The 20,514-nt window shown below is 27.7% G+C and overlaps 1 protein-coding gene across 4 annotated transcripts in view; it reads right to left on the bottom strand.

Annotated features, from left to right (window-relative positions):
• The window catches only part of LOC113551067 (acetylcholine receptor subunit alpha-like), a 159,205-nt gene that overhangs the window by 96,394 nt on the left and 42,297 nt on the right, over nt 1-20,514 (bottom strand). For all 4 annotated transcript variants that reach the window (XR_003405100.1, XM_026953115.1, XM_026953108.1 and 1 more), the window contains exon 3: nt 7,766-7,810. Coding sequence is in view for 3 of the 4 variants with exons in the window: in XM_026953115.1 (XP_026808916.1) it covers nt 7,766-7,810 (45 nt within the window). In the remaining variant the exon portion in view is untranslated. The remainder of the gene's footprint in view (nt 1-7,765; nt 7,811-20,514) is intronic.

Here is a 20,514-nt window from a genome sequence, read left to right as displayed (position 1 = left end):
GAGAATAACATTGAATGGCAGAAAAATAATGTCATTATTGTATACAATATTATGTTCATGTACCTGAATTGCCTATACAACACGCCGTTATACAAATTTTGTTTAAAAAAAGTGACTACGATTCTGACACAAAGTACGAGTAGCGGAAATAATATTCTCCCTTTTAAGGTGAATATGACACAGGATATTAGACAGTGATTTAAAATTTTATTTGATTATAAATATTTGATTAAGATGTAACTTAAATTATGTTCGTGATTTAAATTATGTATCGAATTGCAAAATAATAAAAATACAAATTATAAATTAAACAAAAAGTAAGCTATACGTATTTAATTTACTTTAATTTATTAAGCTTGCGCGATAAGTTAAAAATAGCTGCAATTAATTCTAGTCAGTTGTATTTGTATTAATATTATAAATAACGTTATGGCGTCTAATGACATTATTATTGTCTTTAAATTGTTAATAATTGATATTTTAACTCATCTATAATTTTTTTTAGAAAATTTGAATTTAAATAATTTTGAGCAAAAAATACCATGCTCATTTTCCATATAAATCGAGTTTTGCAAAAATACTATCAGGTTTTGTCTGTAAAGTTTCATTTTTCGATAATAGATTCAAAAATAAATCTTCTGTATTTCAGAATTTAAATATATAATATACAGCTAACAATAATGTCAGACGACAGATTATAACGCGTAACCGGGTAATTCGGATATCGCGATATGCATGAAAATAAAAATAACCTCGTAAACAATGCGATAACAACCGTAGTAGCCAGTCACGGGGAAAATGACGAATGACCGGCGTACAATTTACGACACGTACGGTGTCTCGGGGAGGGGCGGCGGAGGTTGCAGAAGTGCAAAAACTGACGGTAGTTATGAAATTACTACGCACTACATACCATGTTATATTCCACGTGTAAACAAAACCGTATCCGCGTGTGTATATAGTCAGAGTGACCCGTTTGATTCGCACAATCATCGCGCCCACGAATACCATGGCCGTCGTCGGTGGCGATATTATCTACACACGACTGTCTCGTTAATGGCTTACGACACGCTATACGCGGGCCGCTATAGTGATTGTGTGCGTGTAGCGGTGCGTGGGCGGTGTGGCGATTTGTCGGACAACGCACACGCATCGGCCGCGCGGGTCGCGTTTGAGCGCGTTCGATAGTGTTTCGGCAAACGTTATACGACTCGACGGCGCGGTAGGGTGCCGCCGGCGGTAGGCGAAACGGTTGAAGCGCCCGACGGCAGACGCGTGTGGTTTTTCGGGTCACCCCGTACGACTAATTAGCCGACGCACCAGAAAACACCTCTCGACTCAACACTTCCGACGAGCATCTCGAAAAACGATATCTATAATAATCGTGCACGCGCGGACGCCACGCGAAACCCAATTGACGGCGTTGAGACGGCGTTACCGCGTAATAATAATAAAAAAAAAACTATGTAAGACACGACTACTGCACGCGTCAACGGTTTTCGTCGTTTATAAAACGCAACCACCCGTCAAATGCTATAGGAAATTGACATAATACACCGCGTCAGAGTTTTATTTTTTTTTTTTCGAACTCAACTGTCTGACGTTTCATTTTACTCTTGTATTGTATATATATATATTTTTAACTGCACAAAACATATTTTATTTGCCTTCTGCAGTTCAATAGGTAGTTAAAAATGGCATACCGAGAGCGTGATAACTTTACGAATTCCATAACGTCGTATAACACAACAGTTATAATAATACCTAGGTGAACATACAGAAAACATGATAACATAATATTGTTCACCGAAATTTTTTCACGACTGTTGTTTAGTGAAAGTATTAACAAAATATTACAAAGAGAGCTTTATTTTAATAGCATATTTTTCCAAAATCGGATAATATATTATTTGTTTGGCACAATACCGACATTTTTATTTTTTTAAAGGTTTATTTCGTTACTACATTTTGTTTTGTTTTATGGCGAATAACTGAAAAACACAAAAAAAAAAATGGTTATGCTGTAACCATAAGTATATGTTCATAAGTATATGGTACACGGCGAGAGACTGCCCCGTGGTACGTGACGTGCGTTATGTGTCTCTCACGCACTACATTTTGAATTTTATTGTTTTATAATGAAACAGCAATTAGCGACAAGGAAAATTGTTAGTTTCATTCAATAATTTCATCAAGCAATTTATTAGTCGTGGACGTCTTAATTGAATAACGATATGAGTAAATAAACTAACCATTTTCTCTAAAATTGACAATGTTTAGAATAGAAAAAAAAGATTCAACTACATTTCGGATGGTAAAAAATAAGGAGTGATGGTTTTCCATTAAATTCTGAATTAAAACCGTACAGTTTAAGTAAAATATAAATAGCACCTTCATAAGATGATTTTTTTAGACTACCTCGTTATTATACCAAATTAATTTCGCGAATATATTTTAACCTAAAATGTATTCTTGCGATATGAAAATCTATCATGTTCATATTTCTGGTTGGTGAATTTTAATTTCTTAAGCCCTTGAAAATAATAAAACATATTTCGTATTTTTCGACCAAGTGGTTAGAGTTTCTCTCGTAAATTCAATATCAGTTTAAAATAGTCATAAAAATATTGACTATCGAATTAATTGCTCGCTTTGATAATGCAAAACGTGTTTTTGGTGTTCAATTTCAATCATAGTGCAAAACGCTCAGTAATAAGTGGCCACAAACACTAATTTGCTAAATTGGTAGTTTAACAACTGTTCAATAAATCCAGACCATTTAAACTACTGAAATAAGTTATTCAAAATACTGAAACAGAAATGTAATCAAGTTTTAACGTGGCGGGGTAACCTTGTTACGATATAATGTAGTTTTGCGTAGAAAGTTTTCTATTCCTATTATGGATAAGTTTTCCATAGCTGCGGGTTATAGTATTGTGGATGAGGTTTTTTTTACCTAGGGCACATTTGGTTTATAAATCCATAGCGTTTATTATACTTAAAATAATACTTTACTGTCTTAAAAGATGGTTGTTAATTGTATTGGTTATGAGTTCGCTCTGGTTTATGGTTAGTGTCAAACTGCCTGCCACGTACCATTTATATTATATTAAGTAATAATTTGGTCATGTCAAAAAGTATGTGTATACTTTGTGTTGGCCAATCCTATAGTGTATAATATATTATATATATAAAGTATGTAATGAATGTTATAAAGTTCTTGGGTCATATTAGTTATGTCTTGGTGCCGACGATGGTTGATGTCAGTAATTGAATTATTCAAGTTATTGATAAAGATAATACAAATATATCAGTGTCTATTAAATTTAAACTCAAAACGTATTATATTAACTGTATAGCATAAATTAATATCATAATATATCTTATTAAAATTATCGAGTCAAAATACAAAGTCATGGAGTTAAACATAAGAGCTAAAGACCAACATTGGCGTTCAATCACATGTTATAAAATTAGTTTTTTTTTTAATGAGTCTTGAATTTAATTCTATTAAATTGCTTAATATTAGAACAAACAAAACAACAATAAATAGTATGTATTTAAAAAATCTTTATGGATAAAAAACTTAAGCGTAAAGTATTTTTGATGTTTTGAATATAATATGATAGTGTTCATATTATAAATATAAACATTAAACTGTTAAACTTGGCTATACAATATAATAATAAACATAGACTTAATAAATAAAATTATATTTTTGGCATTTTTAATTATTTTGTTTCTTCAAAACAAATTAGCTGCATATAATATACGCATTAACAATTATAATTTTTGTAGATAATTCATGGATATAATATATAGAGCATTTTGACTAATTATACCACTGCGAAATGTAAGATATTTTTTTTTATATTTTAATTTTAATCAATTCATGCCCGCGGGCTTAAAAATGTAATAGTCCGTAATATTTTTTGTTTATCCCGTTAGATATTTAAATATTGTCGTATATAATAGTATTATATTGTTAATAATACGATCACAGAGGAGGCAAAACAAAAAAAAAAAAATACGATAAAAAATCGTTTTCAGAGAGCTTCGAACAATCAATCGGTAACGCCGAAATGCGTATTGCCTACCGTGACTGAATGCGATCCCGAACGTATAGGTAATGATAATTCGACGTGTGCCTATATAGTTTTTCTTTTATTTTTTTTTTCCTCCCTACGGTTCTACGTACGTCACGAAATAAATTCAACTTCCCGCGTAGGTACACGTAGGCATGTCTAACAAGCAAACAGACAAACAAACAAACGTACAATAAATTTGGATTGGGTAGGGGGGAGTGGGGTTTAGCGCGAGGACGGAAATCCGCCGCAGACGCGGTAACAATTTTTTACACGAGTTCAAACAACATTACATCGTCGTTGCCGGGACCCTCGGCAAATATTAAGTGGACGAATCTATCATCCGGGCAACGGCGAGAATCTGATGACAGTGATGTACGATTGGTGAGGCCAATGTATGTACCACATGGATCAATTTTTGCGTGAGTATGGACGCGTAATATTTATACGGCTTCATACGTGTCCCGCTCACCCGGCAGCCGAATAATAATATGCGGCCGACTATCCTTTCAATTTTTCTTCCGCGGACGTCGATAATATTATTAATATAATATTATTTTACGATACGATCGGTAATAAATGTTACCAAAACAACATTTCATCTTTGAGCGCCCCGCCAATATTACTGTTTAATCGAAATCGGTACGTTATTTCATAAACAAGTTAAAAAAAATTAAGCGTTAGCGATGTTAACATATAATGCGTATTACAGTGTGCTGATGGATAATTTAACCCCGTCAAACTGTATTCTTCCGGTAACGGTCACTTAATCGATGTTTTTCCGAGTATTAAAATTGTATTACTGTAGTATTATAGAATTATAAAGATAATCTGATAGACTAGCATTACGACTGATAACACTATATTGAGTGGTTTAATTTAAAGAGTTTTTCAGCATTATACTTATATCGCTTTCATGAATCCTTTTAAATTTATTGCATGCCCATTTTCCATGTATAATCACTTATATTATTATATAATTAAAACTTTTCTTTTATTTGTATTTGCAACTTATAAACATTCTTCACTCAATAAATTTATTGTAAATCACAATCCATAAAATATGTTTCAATTTATCTTGTATTTATAGATTTTAAGAAAATTGGCTAATTTTTTATTACAATCTATTAATTTATTATAATAATAGATTGGTCAAATAATGAGAAATTTTTTTGATTTATATTAAAGTTTACTTTAAATTAAAAACTAGATATATAACACATAATAAAATTAAGCATTTAATAACATGTTTATTTTGATAAAATATTAATTCTTAGATTGTTTTTATTATTATTACAATGCAAATATTAATATCAAATACTAATATATAATGTATGTATAAGTTATTTTTTGAATTTTTCATTTAATTTAGAAGAATTTTTCTGTAATTATTTTCAGATACATACTCATATTTATTATTTTTATTATGTTTAATGTATTTTAATGATTCGTATTTTTTATTTAATATTTCAATGTCATTATTTAATCAAAAAAACCTATTTGAAATTTTAGCAAGAGTTATGAAGGAGGTACGATTTTTATCGACACAAAGTATTTGAACCAAATTGCTTTATTTGATTGAAAAATAATTATCAATGATGAATACATGTAGGTAATAAATATTCGTGCAAATACCAAATATTAAACTATTGTAATAGTCTAAATTTCAAGAATAGTTTTGATAGTTTTAGTGTAAAGAAGTACCGTGAAAATCGCAGTTTAAACTACAGTGTGATAATATTCCATATAAGTTGGTTTTGAAATCGAAGGGGACGAGCCGAACTGTGATAAAGTTAATGCAAGCAACGCTAATGGCAAACTTATGGATGACCCATATTCGATATACGATGGTAAGGGTAAGGGATCACATTTTGGAACACGAAGAAGTTTACAGAAAACTTCTTAGCTCACAACAACATAATTTTAATATCGAAACGTCACGTCATCTTTTATTTAAGTTAAACTCAATTACTTATTGAATTATAGAATGCTCCAGTAAGCTGTTATTTTAATTTCCATAAATCTGAATGGATTCATTTAAAAAAAAAAAAAGGAATACTGTGCTTGGTATTATTTTCTCAGAAAATGTTTGACTATTAATCGTATTTACAGTTTTAATATAAACGAGTGAACTTAAAAGAAAAAAATAATAATCTCAAGAAACAAAATAATGTGATTTCTTTATTGTGATTATAACAATACAACAAGATAATGAAAATTAATATAATTCATAACATTTTTTTTTTTTATAATTTTACCATATGTTTAAAAAACTGTATGATTTACACGTATACACATAAACACAATACAGTTCTTTTGGAATCAGACAGTAAAGGATTATCAAATAACTATTGTAGCGTGTTCCTTGTAACCAACCCAGGTACCCAGTGCTAAAGTCATAAGCATAATGTATTATTTAATAATATGTAGGTAAACGCGTGTGTTGTCTCAGTGTGCACATCTGTCTTGAGTAGGCCTTATACTTGTCACATACGCCATTTAATATGCATATATAGTTAGACGTCATATTAGAGTACTACTCTCAGTATTAAATATTTTCACGTTCGTTATTGACTATTCACCAGATTTAAACCATACATACCTTCCATATACATATTTAATACTATGGTATTTTCATTTCAATAATTACGAGAAATCTTATATTTTGGCTATTATTAATTAACGAGAAATGTTAGTTCATTAATTCCTTCATAAACATGATATTTTAGTCTGGTAAACTACACGCTGTGGAATAATATTATTTTCACGTTCTATAGATCATCATGACCGCTAGGTAATGAAAATATTTCACCAGTTTACCAATTATATATTTTAATAACGACATATTATTATGATAATATTTTATCATAATGATGCGGTATAAATATGTGTTCACTGTTCGATTATCTTAGAAAATAATTAGTTCAAGATCTCAAATTTGAATTTGTTTATACAAAATACTTAGTTGTGCCCATGTGATTTTTATTACACTGCGATGTTGTATTTATAATTTGATAAGTTTTTGTATTTTCTATGAATTTCGGGGTTATTCTTTTGTTTGATTCGTACGAACCAAATTATAATATAAAGGTCGAAAAACTCAATATTTAAAACAGTAATATGAAATCGTCCAATAATATGCACTGTATTCGGAATTAAATATTTTAAAATAGCAATTAAGATTTCTCAAAACCACTTAAACATTGCAAATTTATATTGCGATTTAATTATAAGGTTTTCATCAAAAACTGAAAAATTTTTGATTTTAGATGATTTGATGATTTTTATTCGTTCTTGCGAATGATTTTTTTCTTTTTACTTGAATTCTTTTGAAAACTTTAAAAATAAAAATAAAATAAAAGATTATATCCACCCTTTAAAAAGTATCTATATTATATAAAAAAGAATATATCCATACATAAATAATATATACGTATATATTATATAAAATGGGGATTATTGATTGCCGACACAGTGAAGTAAAGGATGGACAGCAGAGGGCTCGATAGGCCTATATAGGAATATCACAGCATGCTCTGATATAATGACATGGACATTTGAAGGACAAAAACAATCCTCATAAAGTAGTGATTTATTTGCAGATTTGATACGTACGACCGTATAATAGGTACCTCAATTTTATCGATAAGTTATAATAGTTATGGAAATACAAATATTACCTGCTCTACCCACAAATTGGTGGTCATTATCTGATTTTTCAAGTTCTGAAACAAATCAAATGGATAATCATTATAAACACATTGTAATGCAAAATAATTTCATACGTTTGTATAATATAAAACATTTTCATACTTTGAATAAATTCACATTACACACAATAGGTAACTCCGATATGACAGTGCGGAAAATAGAATAACAAATAAACACACAACAGACATTCCATACGTAGTATATATGAAAAACGTTCTGTTAAACCACCTACCGAGTTTCTACGAAGCGCTAAAAACATTGTACGCTCCAAAACCGCCTGTGGTTATAAAGTACACACAGTCGTATAACATACGAACATATCATCGTATCATGGACACAACGTCCCGTACAACCGATACACACTAAAAATATAGTGATACTGTTTCTATAACAATTTATAAGAACTAATCAAAAACATCAGCTTCACAGGGTTCCATTGTCCAAACATGATTAAACATTGCCCCAACGGTCCACATAACCATCCTTTATAGTTTGAATAAATGTCTGCGGTGTGTCCATATTTCAATTCACTGGGTTATTCAAAACATTTGAATATGTCCTTAAGATTATCTATTTTATATCATTTACTAAACTTGTGTGTTACTTAATTTCTTTATCAAACTTATACCATCACCCATAATTATTACTAATCTTCAAAATCTTAGTACCTATCCACTAACTTGATAATATAATCTAAATATCGTATTTATTACTTGTCATATAATTGTTATATAGGTGCAAAGCATTATCGTTTAGACCATAATAATTTAGTTAGAAAAATATGATTATTATAGTACATAAACATCAACTTAATTTGGTTTAGTGCCTATAATTCAAAAATAAGCCACACCAACCAACCAGTACAGTACTATTAATAAACATAATACACGACAATTGAATTAAGGTATAATAATTTTTTATTATTATTTTATAATATACTCTGTTAGCGATTTTTATACTTTCGCTGGTTTTATGACAATCTCGTGCGTATTCATTTTTAAAAGATATTACTAAAATATACAAACGAGTAGGTAACTATAGTAAAATACATAAACAAAGTATAGGTTATTCAATTATCAAAGACATAATAAACCGACATCGCATTACAATTACTTTCGTCATACCATTTATTAACATAAAATGCACATTTAATACACAAAAAGGGTTTTCGGTCTATCCTAATTGATTTGAAAAAATGTTAAATGTGAAAAAAAAATCTCAATTTCATATCAACTGTGTAGTGGACATGAGTATATACGACTCTTTAGACCTATAAAAATCGTATTATATTGCGCGTATTACCGTAGCAGAGACACCGAGTACATCGAAACCCGACTCCGTCAAAATAACGATAATAATATCTGCACATTACAGTAGTTACAACCAAGGTAAGTGTATTAAAAACATTTATAAATTACACGCCAGACAATAATAAGCAGCGAGTAGTAGAAAAATATTATGCATGAGCCCCACTAATTATTCAGTATAGAAACCACCTAACAATCAAAATGAGTAGATGACACTAAACATATGCATAGATATCTATAGCCATTTTTATTTGGCAAAAAAAATGCTGGTTTGTAGTCAGATTGGCACACCGCACGACTATTGTCCCAGATTCAACGACAGAATATACAATGGTATAATGAAATATTTTTTTAAAAATTACTTAATATTTATATATGCCTACCTAATATTAAGTTATTTTTATTACAATATTCAATGTTTATAATTAACGGAATTTTAGTTGATAGTTCCGTGTGTTTTATACGTATAACATAATAATATAATATACGTACGCATTATATATGTTTTCAGTATTTCAAACTAATAAATAACTATGGCCTGTATACAATATACATACATATAGTAATAGTCCATACTTAAATAGTATATACTTAAAAAATAATGTGCATAATGTTTTTAATTAAGCAATGCTTTCAATAATTGATTGCAAAATTATCTTATAACTTTTAAAAACAGCATAAAAAAGAAATGATAATTTTCATTCAAAATAATAAAAATATTACAATTTTATAGTAAAAGTAAATAAATTTGAATTCCATAAATAAAACTAAGCTAGATATTATAATTTGGTTGATTTAACATTTCACTGATAGGTATAATATTGAAATATAATGCTGTTTGATTTTTAGATAGCGAAAGAATTTTTTCAGAAAGCCGAACAAAGAGAAATAACTACGGAAGAATAGATTCATATAAAATAGTACAATTTATATTTAGTACAATATGTATGATTTAAAGTGTAATACTCCGTGGTACTTATAGAAATGCAAATTCACCACGAGCACCACTGCTGGAGATACATTTTTAAATACCTACGAAAAGCATGATACCTTTGAGTGTAATGTCATGCAGCGCGATGGGCTGTGTTTTAAAAATCATTCGCATTTAACTCGATGTTCGACATAATATATTAAAATATATAACATAAAAAAAAAAAAACCACGAATTGTGATAATATACTGTACACCTAACCAGATCGTGCTGTTGTTGGAAATACATTTAAACTACAGAGGATACGCGATTTGAATAAATAGAGCAATTATAGCCACGCTGTTAAAATAAATGCGTACCCGTTATTTCATAATTGAATAATTAAACACCTTTAATGCGATTGTAAGGTGTAGATATATGGTAGTTAATAGGATTGTTTTAATTACTGTGCAGTACGCCTAATAAGATAGCGAGTGTTCGGTAAGCCATCGCAGTGCATTATTGTTATTATCTATATCTTACAGGACAACTCAAAAACCACCGCCGCAGTGAAGATAAGATAGCTATAGAGTATTGGTTACTGTCATCGCATCGCCGTGTGTATCTAACTTACCGTAAGATAACACCGTGGGTGCGTGCCAAAAAAAAAATAATAATAATAATAATAACAATAATGATAAAAAAACCAACTTCCGATACTACATCCCGACGGTTTTCCGTTGAACACAAAAGGTATTGTACAGTGCCAAACATTAAGAGATCTTTGAAGGAGAAACGTTGAATTCTACACATAGTCTAAAATATCAATGCACGCCGTATCGGTAACGTAAGGATTTAACGTAAGTAATTATAAAGTAATGGTATGTATCATTTCATTCCATCAACACTACACTACTCGCGATCTCGAACATTTGAACTTCGATAAAATAATGTGGGAAACCTGTGATAATGGTATTTTCGTGTTTTGCATATTATCAAGATATATTTTATTCAGATGCAAGTGATTATACGACATCGACATGTAAAAATAGTTTATTTTTAAATTCTTCAAAATCTGTTAATTCAATCGATTCTTAACATAACACAAGTACATAGGATATTGGGCGAGATACAACTTTTTTCGTCACCGATTTCACGTAGTAGATTTCACGTTAGACCACGCCCACTGTTATTAATTATTATTATCGTTATTTATTTATACTATAAAATATAGTTTTATATCGTATTTACAGAAATATGTTATTACGTTTTGAGCTATATCAGTTGATAATATTACAATATAGTACAAATATAAATTATTTTAATAATTAAATAAAAATTATAATTAAAATAACAAATTTATCAAATAAATGCAATATTTTCAGAAAAAATAATATCGTAATATTAAAACTAAAATAAAGTAATAAATTAATAAAGTTGTAGAAAAATAGTAGACAAATGGGTACCGTTCTGCTGTACATTAGGTGTCGAGCGGGTCACTGTTATTATAGGCGTGTTAAATTTGTAATATATTATATTATATCATTGTAAACGCAAAACGATTATGAACGGAGACGTCTGTCAGTCTATATCATTGCTGAGTATATTTCGTAGTATATTTTTTTGATAAAGCTATTAAAGTCATTTATTTTACTTTTAATATTACGGTAGGTTAATATTGTTTTTCGTTTAAAATGATATTATTATCATCGAATAACACGCCCATAATAGTGACACCGAATATACAGCAGAGCGGTGCCCACTTGACTATTCCTTTTTTTTTTTTTAATCATAATTTAAAAAAAAAAATAATATTTACGATTCAATGTTTTCTTGTTCTATAGAAAAAATTTAATTTTTTTAAATAATAACTTCGGCGATCTGAAGTATACAAATAATACCAACTTATATTATATTTTCTGACACAATGTGTTATATTTATCAATGCTGCAGTGTATAAAATGAAAAAAATACTGTATTTGTTAGTATGAAGTACTATTGCAGTGAAATATCTATTTTTGTCGTGTATACGACATGACAATATCATATATTCTTAAAATGTTCCGAATACAAGTAGTGATTGACGATTATTTACGCCGTTACGTCACACCAAATTTAATATTCGTTTGTGAAAGCATACCGATGTGAATTTTTCACGAGCGTCTTTAAGCATATGGGAAATCGTTTATCGCATATAAAACAAAACTACTTTTGATGGAAGCTCGAAATCACCGGCATTATTTTATTTTTATTTGCACTAAACCACATTTTTTGCTCGTTGATGCAAGATTTTATATGGCAGTAATACTGGACGGAAGTGAATGTTACATTAAGAGGCCAGAGATCTTAGTCGTTTGATGGGGTTTACATGAGAAAAAATACATCCATTAAGTTCTGCACTTTTATCGCTTTCCATTTCAAAAAGCTAATTCTTTAAGAAATTTTAAAAACGTTACATAAATGAAATGGTATGATAAAACAAAGAGTTATGTGCATTTTTTTAAATTACCTGTTTAAAACCAAATAAACATAAAAAATAAATTTCCTGAATCATAATATGCCGTGTTTTTATAATTAATATCTTGCGATTTTATTGGCTGCCGTACAACAAAGAATTATAATTTGATAAATGCATCGAAATGTACCAAATTGCTTTAAAATACATTATTATAACATAAAAATAAAAAGTTTTTTTAATGATTACAATATATAGTACCTACTTGTATGTATTATATTTATAGTATAAATGTGCTGTAGAAATCGTATTTAAAAATTAATATATATTATTATATTATTATTTATTATAATTCATATTGTTTTATTAATTTAGAATATACTTACATAACGTCAGACCTAATTTATTTATGTCATTATAAGAAATGATTTCTATTATTCATAAGGTTTCTTCTTGAAATAATGTATTTTTTGAGTGGTACATATTATTTATTACTTTTAAGGTGTAAATGTTTTTAGATCATTTACTCGTGTAACCGCAATTTTATAATAGAACCATATTTGTACAAATCGTTTTTTTTTTCAATTCGAATAATACTCGGGGTTTCGTAAATTATCGTCGATTTATTTCCAGCTTTCTTGAAAGGTTTATACTCCCTCCCACCCTGAATACATACACATCCGTATAACTATTGATAAACTTAAGTTGCCGAGCTTAGTTTAGGAATCCCAGTAGTTGATGTACCAGGGAAAAGTACTGACTATGTTTTACAAAAATAATGGGTTGTTTTACAAATGTTTCAATTTCAGTCCATACTGACTATAGAAATTTAATATAAAAACGTAAAAACTTGAGACCATTGTATCAATAGTGATTAATTATTTTTTTTATTATACTCGAAAACCTATTAAGCTACTCATGCATTAAATTATCATTTTTTAGTGTATCGTAATATGATATAATATTAATATATATATAATGATATTGAAGTTGATTTCATTTTTTATATTATTTTTTATATTTTACCTATAAATTAAAATACAATTATACAATGACCTTTTTGAAAATGTATTTTCTTAAACGATGACCTTTTCTTATATAAATTAATATAAATTATTGTGTTAAAACATAAATATATATTAAAAAATCTGTGAAAAAAAATATTATGGTAGTTGAGATTTTTAACTTGAATCATAATCAGCCCCAAAGAGAATACTCTGAAATAATTCTGTGTTAAGGTTTTTGGTATGCCAAATTATATTTTTAATTTTTCAAAGGGACTGTGTTAAAAATTTGAAATATCCATCTAAAGATAATCTCAATGAGATGTAGAATACTTAGGTCTATAATTTTGATTCAATGTATTTTTTTTTCTTAGTTTTAGAACGTTTCACCTTAAGTGAAAAATGGATTTTAAAGGGTTCTTATTATATTAATTATATTTTTATTTTGCATTTAGTTTGTGATAAATTCGATTTATTTGGTCATTTTTGCAATATATTTTTATAAAAAACGTTAGCATTGTAATATAAAGGCATTGTTGTAGTAAAAATCAACATATTGGTAGAGATGTATAGATGCATAGTAGTGAATAGTGATGAACGTGTAGTAGATATTATGCAATATTTGTCTTTCAACGTCTTCATAACGGGTAACGACAAATAACTAAAGTGGTGATATCAATACTTTTATTTTAATGTCTTTAATATTTTTAGATATTTTTTGAAATAAAATTTCCTATTGTAAAATACTTTTCTGTTATATTTAATATTTTAAACCGAAAGAAATAAATTTAAATAAATGTTACGATTTTTTTAGGTATTTTTTTTTTTTTTAGGTCATCAATATCCCAACCTCTGTAATAATCATTAATGGCTGAGAAAAAAATGTATATTGTAATATTGTTTAAAAGAAACCGGCATTTTTAGAAACAAACAATACCCTAAAGTCAAGGTCAGGTTCTGCTTCAGACAAACATAATACTTAAATACAAATCTATTGTTTTCAATAAAACAACAAATAACTATAAATACACAGTCGACTTATGTAATAAATATAATCATATACAAACTATTAAATTATACTTACACGAATTAAATAATTATTATTTATTAATATTATAAAAAATATTGTATTACTTATCGGCTATCAAAATGTATATATTATAAGTTAAAATTGTATATTAATTTACTGATATCACGAAGTCGTATTTAATAATTATTACCAGTTAATAAAAGATTGCCATCGATCGTTGATCGATGAAGTTATACTTAAATGGCATAGCTATTAGCTAAGTTTTAAATTTCATATTTATTTATATCCGTTTATTTAATTGTTATGTATCCTGTTGTACGCAATTACTTGTTTAAAAATTATATTTAAATTAAATTTGTTAAGTTAAAACATCATGTAGATATATACACTATACATATAAACGACTTGTGCATAGTTTTATTATAACAACTTAATCACGTAAAGGGACGTTACTGTTATTATATAACGACGTTAATTAACCGTACCCCACATCACCTACGACGTACATCTTCACAATAACGTTGCGTGTCGTAGTTATCTTATAGTATTATAATATTTTGTACCAACCGATTGTTTCCAGACATAACATTTCAGAATGCATCACTTTTATGTTCCTATTATAATATACCGTGCGCCATGCATGCCAGTCTCCCGTTTAACAAATTATCACAGTAAAGAAAATTATTTTTGCTGGATTATCACATATTATCATATTCACATGTGTTGCGATTAGGTAGTGTAATTATTGTATCAACTTGTTTTCAGCCCGATGAACATACGCATTGGTAATACTATATGTATTTGATCATCTGTGGCGTGTGGTATTCCCAATAAAATTACTTGAAATAATAAATTTGAGTATTGTATAATGTAAGTATAATAATAATAAAACTGTATCACTAAACTCAAATCTACCCGCAAATCGTATATAGACAATTATTAAAATAATTATTTGAATTAAATATTTGAGTATTTTTTTTTCATATTAAAGTGTTAATATTTTCAAATTTCTTATGAGTTCCTCTATTTCATACAATTTTTTAAAAAGGTGATATAGTGAATATATTTAAATCTAAACGTTATATTATGTCTTTACTCTTTTATATAAATCAAAGATATTATCAATTAATGTTTACGCTTTAATAAGTATATCACTATATGTATATGTATAATAAAATCTTATATATTACAAAAACTTTATTTTTTGAAACAAAACTACATACATGAATAAATTAATAGTTAAAAACTCGAAATAAGTATTCTGAAACAATAATAATAATATAATGTTATTATACATTTAACAAAAAGAAAAAATGATTTTAAAATCTGGCGTATTTTATCGACTGTCCCTTTTAAATCGATACTTACCTATATCTTTTACCATTATACAGAATTCTGATTAATACAAAATTTGAAATAAGGAAATAAAGCGACGATTCAGCAAAGTTCTACAACGAGTCTAACAGATATGCATTACCTAGTAATCATAAATATTTGAGATTTAAAATAGGAGGAGAATTTTTTAAATGACACATTTATTTTAATAACACAACGATAAAATGCTGTATATTATAATTATCACTTATTTATAGATAAAATACATCTAGTAAAAAGCGTATTATGTTTTTTTTTATCATTATGAATTAGATTTAAATGAAATAAGTAATAATTATTGTCATGGGTGAAAATATAGGGTTACCTGATTATTATCAAAAAAGGTACCTAAAATGTTACTTTATAAAATGATCTTACAACAATTAGGACTATACTAAAAAAAAATTATAAAAATTCGATATTTCAAAAGTGTAACAACTAACTCCGCTCTCTCCTACATACACTGAATAATAATTATGCTGGCCAAAATTCCAAATATGTTTAAAACGAGAAACAAAATGTTAATGTTATATAGATATTTTATTTAATTAAATTAATACCAAGTCAATATTTGAATTTTTTTTTTAATTATTTTCAATTATTATGTATGTTGAATTGACTTTTATAATAATAGATAGGTATCATACATCTTTGATAGATGACTGTTAGCACAGTGTGAGCATCGTCGGTCGTCATTAAAGTTATAATTAATACCTATATAGATAATAAAAACAATAAAATATAAAAAAGGACTAACAATTATATTTCTTATACAAGATCAAAATACTCCTTTAAAATAAACTCTTGAAGAATTGTACATTCTAATATTTTTGAATTATTTGTTATAATAATATTAAGAGCTAAAACTATTATTTAATTTGCTCTTATTTTTTGTTCATCTTAAGGTCATTAGTATGCTTGTAAGCTTCTTAGCCGCATTATTAAACAAATTAAAATGACTTAATGCTTTAAAAAATACTTTGCCTTGGCTTTTATTCTGCCACTCAGTGTAACACAAGTTATTAGTACACTTGCTTATATTTACAAAATCAATTACAATAGAATTATCAAAAAATATTTTGTATTTTACAATTATTTATAATAAAAATTAAATAAGAGCAATTTAGTATCACTGATTAAAATAATCTAAAATATGTAAAAATCCTAAAATTGAACTTGAAAAAGCAAAACCTTATGCAATACATTAAATTTTATGTACAAAACCATTTGATCATATAACACATTTTGGTATAAACTAGCTATTTTTTGATCAAATGATAAAATATGCAAAAACATACAAAATATATAAATTGATTCTCGGTTGAATTACTAATTCATGATTAGTGCATAACATTATAAACCAAAAGATATTAAAAGCAGAGTGGAGTACCTATACAGATAATCGCAGTTCAAGTAATGAGTTATGCGATTCAGTAGTTTTTATATAATTAATAATTAAAAACTATTTATTGTTTATAATAATAAATTCACATAATTTACGATTTGATTTAGATAAAATAAATAATTTTTGTACCCGTTAAAATATTTTGAATATTGTTGTTTATATTCTTCATTGTCCATGTATTTTTTTTCAGGCTACGAAGTTAGATATTTTATTTAAAATAAACGAAGTAATTGATGAAAATGTTATTAATGTAAAGCTTTAGTTCTTGGTTAAAAATTATATATACTTTTTTTACAAAGTTCAAAACTATTCTTTAAAATAAATCCGTAATCTTATAATTAAAAGCTCATTCTAAATCTTATGTCTAGTTCAACCTATAATGGTAGTATTATAGGTGTATGGCCAATGAAACTAATGATTTGTAAGTCCGACACTACACAATTAAAGTAATTAAAAAAAAACTGATACTATCACAGGAATGATGTCCTTCTCCAGCCACTATGTGGTGTAGTGTGCGAGTGTGTGTGTACAAGAGAGTCTCAAACTCAGCATGGACAACTATATTTAACAAAACTATTTAAGGCTGTGTTTCATTCAATTATTTTTTAGATTTAGACATTACCGGTACTTTTTATTTAACCAGTTAACTCCTGGATTTTTGATTTAATAAACTAGCTAAGCTGTGATACAAAATAATATCAAGACCAATTTTTCTTTTTATGTATGTATTTCGTAGTCGATCATTATTATCCGTTTATTATGCGTAAGAAAACATAAATCTGTCATTAGAATATTATTACTAATTACTATATAAACATTTATGTTAGAATTTTAATCAGTTGCAGAACGAAACGGTCTGTCGTACGTATATTGTTGCCGAACTCAATCTTGAATGCCGACTAGTATATCGTATACGAGCACTAACAAAGGATATTAGTCAGGTATTGAAAGTATTTTCGCAGGCTCAGTATCAATAGAATGTTAACAGCTTAGGAATTAAAACGTATCATTCGCGGTTCTATATGCCGTTATATTATATTTCAAGTCCACCCATTTCCTTTATGCAATAAAATATCCGCCCACACGTATGGGAATAAAGACATCACTTCTCCAATTTATATCATGAGATAATCAACCCGAGTATCTGATGGTGGCATAATATCATTTATATACGTACCTATATTATTAATATGTGTATGATTATCGCACACGCAGGCCGTCACATTTTGTTATTGCGTCGATTACTGTATACGTATTGTTATATTATAACGTTATGTATGTGCCGGGTACTCAGAGGGCGGCGCCACCCACTCGCAATTTTTAATAATATAAAAATAAAATAAAATAAACGATTTAGCGGGGTAAAGAATCCTGAAGGTTTAAAACGACATATTTTTATACTCGAGATAGATGACGATATTATCCGTGCCATACCAGCGTCATTTTTTTTTTTTTATCTTCGTTTTTAATAACTGTAAAAAGTTATTGATTTTTTTTTTTTATTTTTTAAGCTTTATTTTAAATTTTTATACCAATGATAAAATGTTTGGTGTGTTTGGATTGTGGGTAAAATGTAAATGCTATCACTAAATCGCACAGAAAAACAGTCACGTTTCACGAGTGGAAATTTGTTTCATATAAATTATAATATATATATTATAAAATATGTGTAACAGAGAATATGGAAATTCACGTCATTATAATATTACCTTGCTAAGGAATTTCGTAAAATATACTGCATTTTCAGAAAAAAATTAATGATTATTTAATATATATCACCTGGAAATTTAAAAGGTCGGACAATTTTTAAAATTACAATCGGTCGATGTGAACTTTAAAAAAAAATATTTCACGTATTAAGTATTCAAGCGAATAATTATTATGAATGGATTCGACAATAATTCTGATAAACCTATCTTTATTTTCATAATCTAAATATTTCCAAATTTCCAAAATATAAATTATCAGTTTGCTACTTTGATTCTGGTTACTTGCATATTAAATTTTAATCTATGTAATTTGTAATTATACATATTATAATCATGTACGACTAATATAATATAAACAGAGTAAGTAATCGGCCTAAACTGCAGAGAAAACCTAGTGCTTATATGTATAATTGAATAGGTGTCTTCTAAAACTTAATAGTATGTATATAATTAACAGTTTTTATTATTTGTTTTTAATAAGACTTAAAATTGAACTTCAAATTTTACATTTTCCACTAGAACTTAATCATTTTATAAAATGTCCAGGTCATACGTGACAATTTCTACATTACGCACATATAATGGACACTCTATACCTTAAAAAAGAATTTCATGAAATACGCAGATTTATTACTTAGCCAATTCGAATGTGTTGACAAACTTATTTTTTTTTTAAATTAATGTTTGCAAGATATATCTGTATCGAACTGTGTATTCAAATACAAGTATTTACTTGATTTAGTCCAAGTGATTCATTAACTGTCTACGTCTCGTCTTCTCACAAAAATAATTTGAAAAAAAACCATCCTGGTTAGTTTAAATCGATATGACAATAGAAATATATCAATTAATCTAAAGAATTAACCGTTTCGATACACATTTAGGAATAAATAACGCTATAGTGTATATATGTATATTATTTATTCAGAATATATCAAGTAAGTAGTGGGTACCAATGAACATTAATATTCCATTACAATAATATAAAATCCTTTATAACGCATTTTCAAATATTATGGTGTGTAGGTATGTACGTACACGTGTAATACTAAAATATATTATTATTTAGTGTTAAACGCAATAGATGGTAGTCAAATATTACTACCACCGCCCACATTACTAAAATAATTATAATATTATAATCGACGAAACGTTTTGGTTTTGATTAAACAGACTTTTGTTTTGTGAACTAGTGTTGATTTTACAAATTTATTTTTATTTTGTACATATTATTAAATTCAGCTGGGGGATTTTAGAAAGTTTCACTAGAGCTTAATTTGATTTATTTAAAAGTAATTATAATTAAGCCTTAAGTGATATTTATTTATTTATTTATATGTTAACGGTTATTACCCCTTTAAATTTAAGTTACATTTAATATACGTTTCAATTTAATAATACTACAATATATACAAAATTATGACTAAAAATACTTAGAGAGAAAAAAAAGGTGGGCTTGCATTTGAGTTTAACATTAGATGCCTCGTCGGTTCGTCGGATAGATGCAGGTTGGAATTAAGAATG

The sequence above is a fragment of the Rhopalosiphum maidis genome, chromosome 1, assembly GCF_003676215.2.
Source record: "Rhopalosiphum maidis isolate BTI-1 chromosome 1, ASM367621v3, whole genome shotgun sequence".
Classification (NCBI taxonomy): Eukaryota; Metazoa; Arthropoda; class Insecta; order Hemiptera; family Aphididae; genus Rhopalosiphum; species Rhopalosiphum maidis.
Note: the sequence above shows the minus strand (reverse complement) of the source record. Positions and strands in the feature narration are given on the sequence as shown.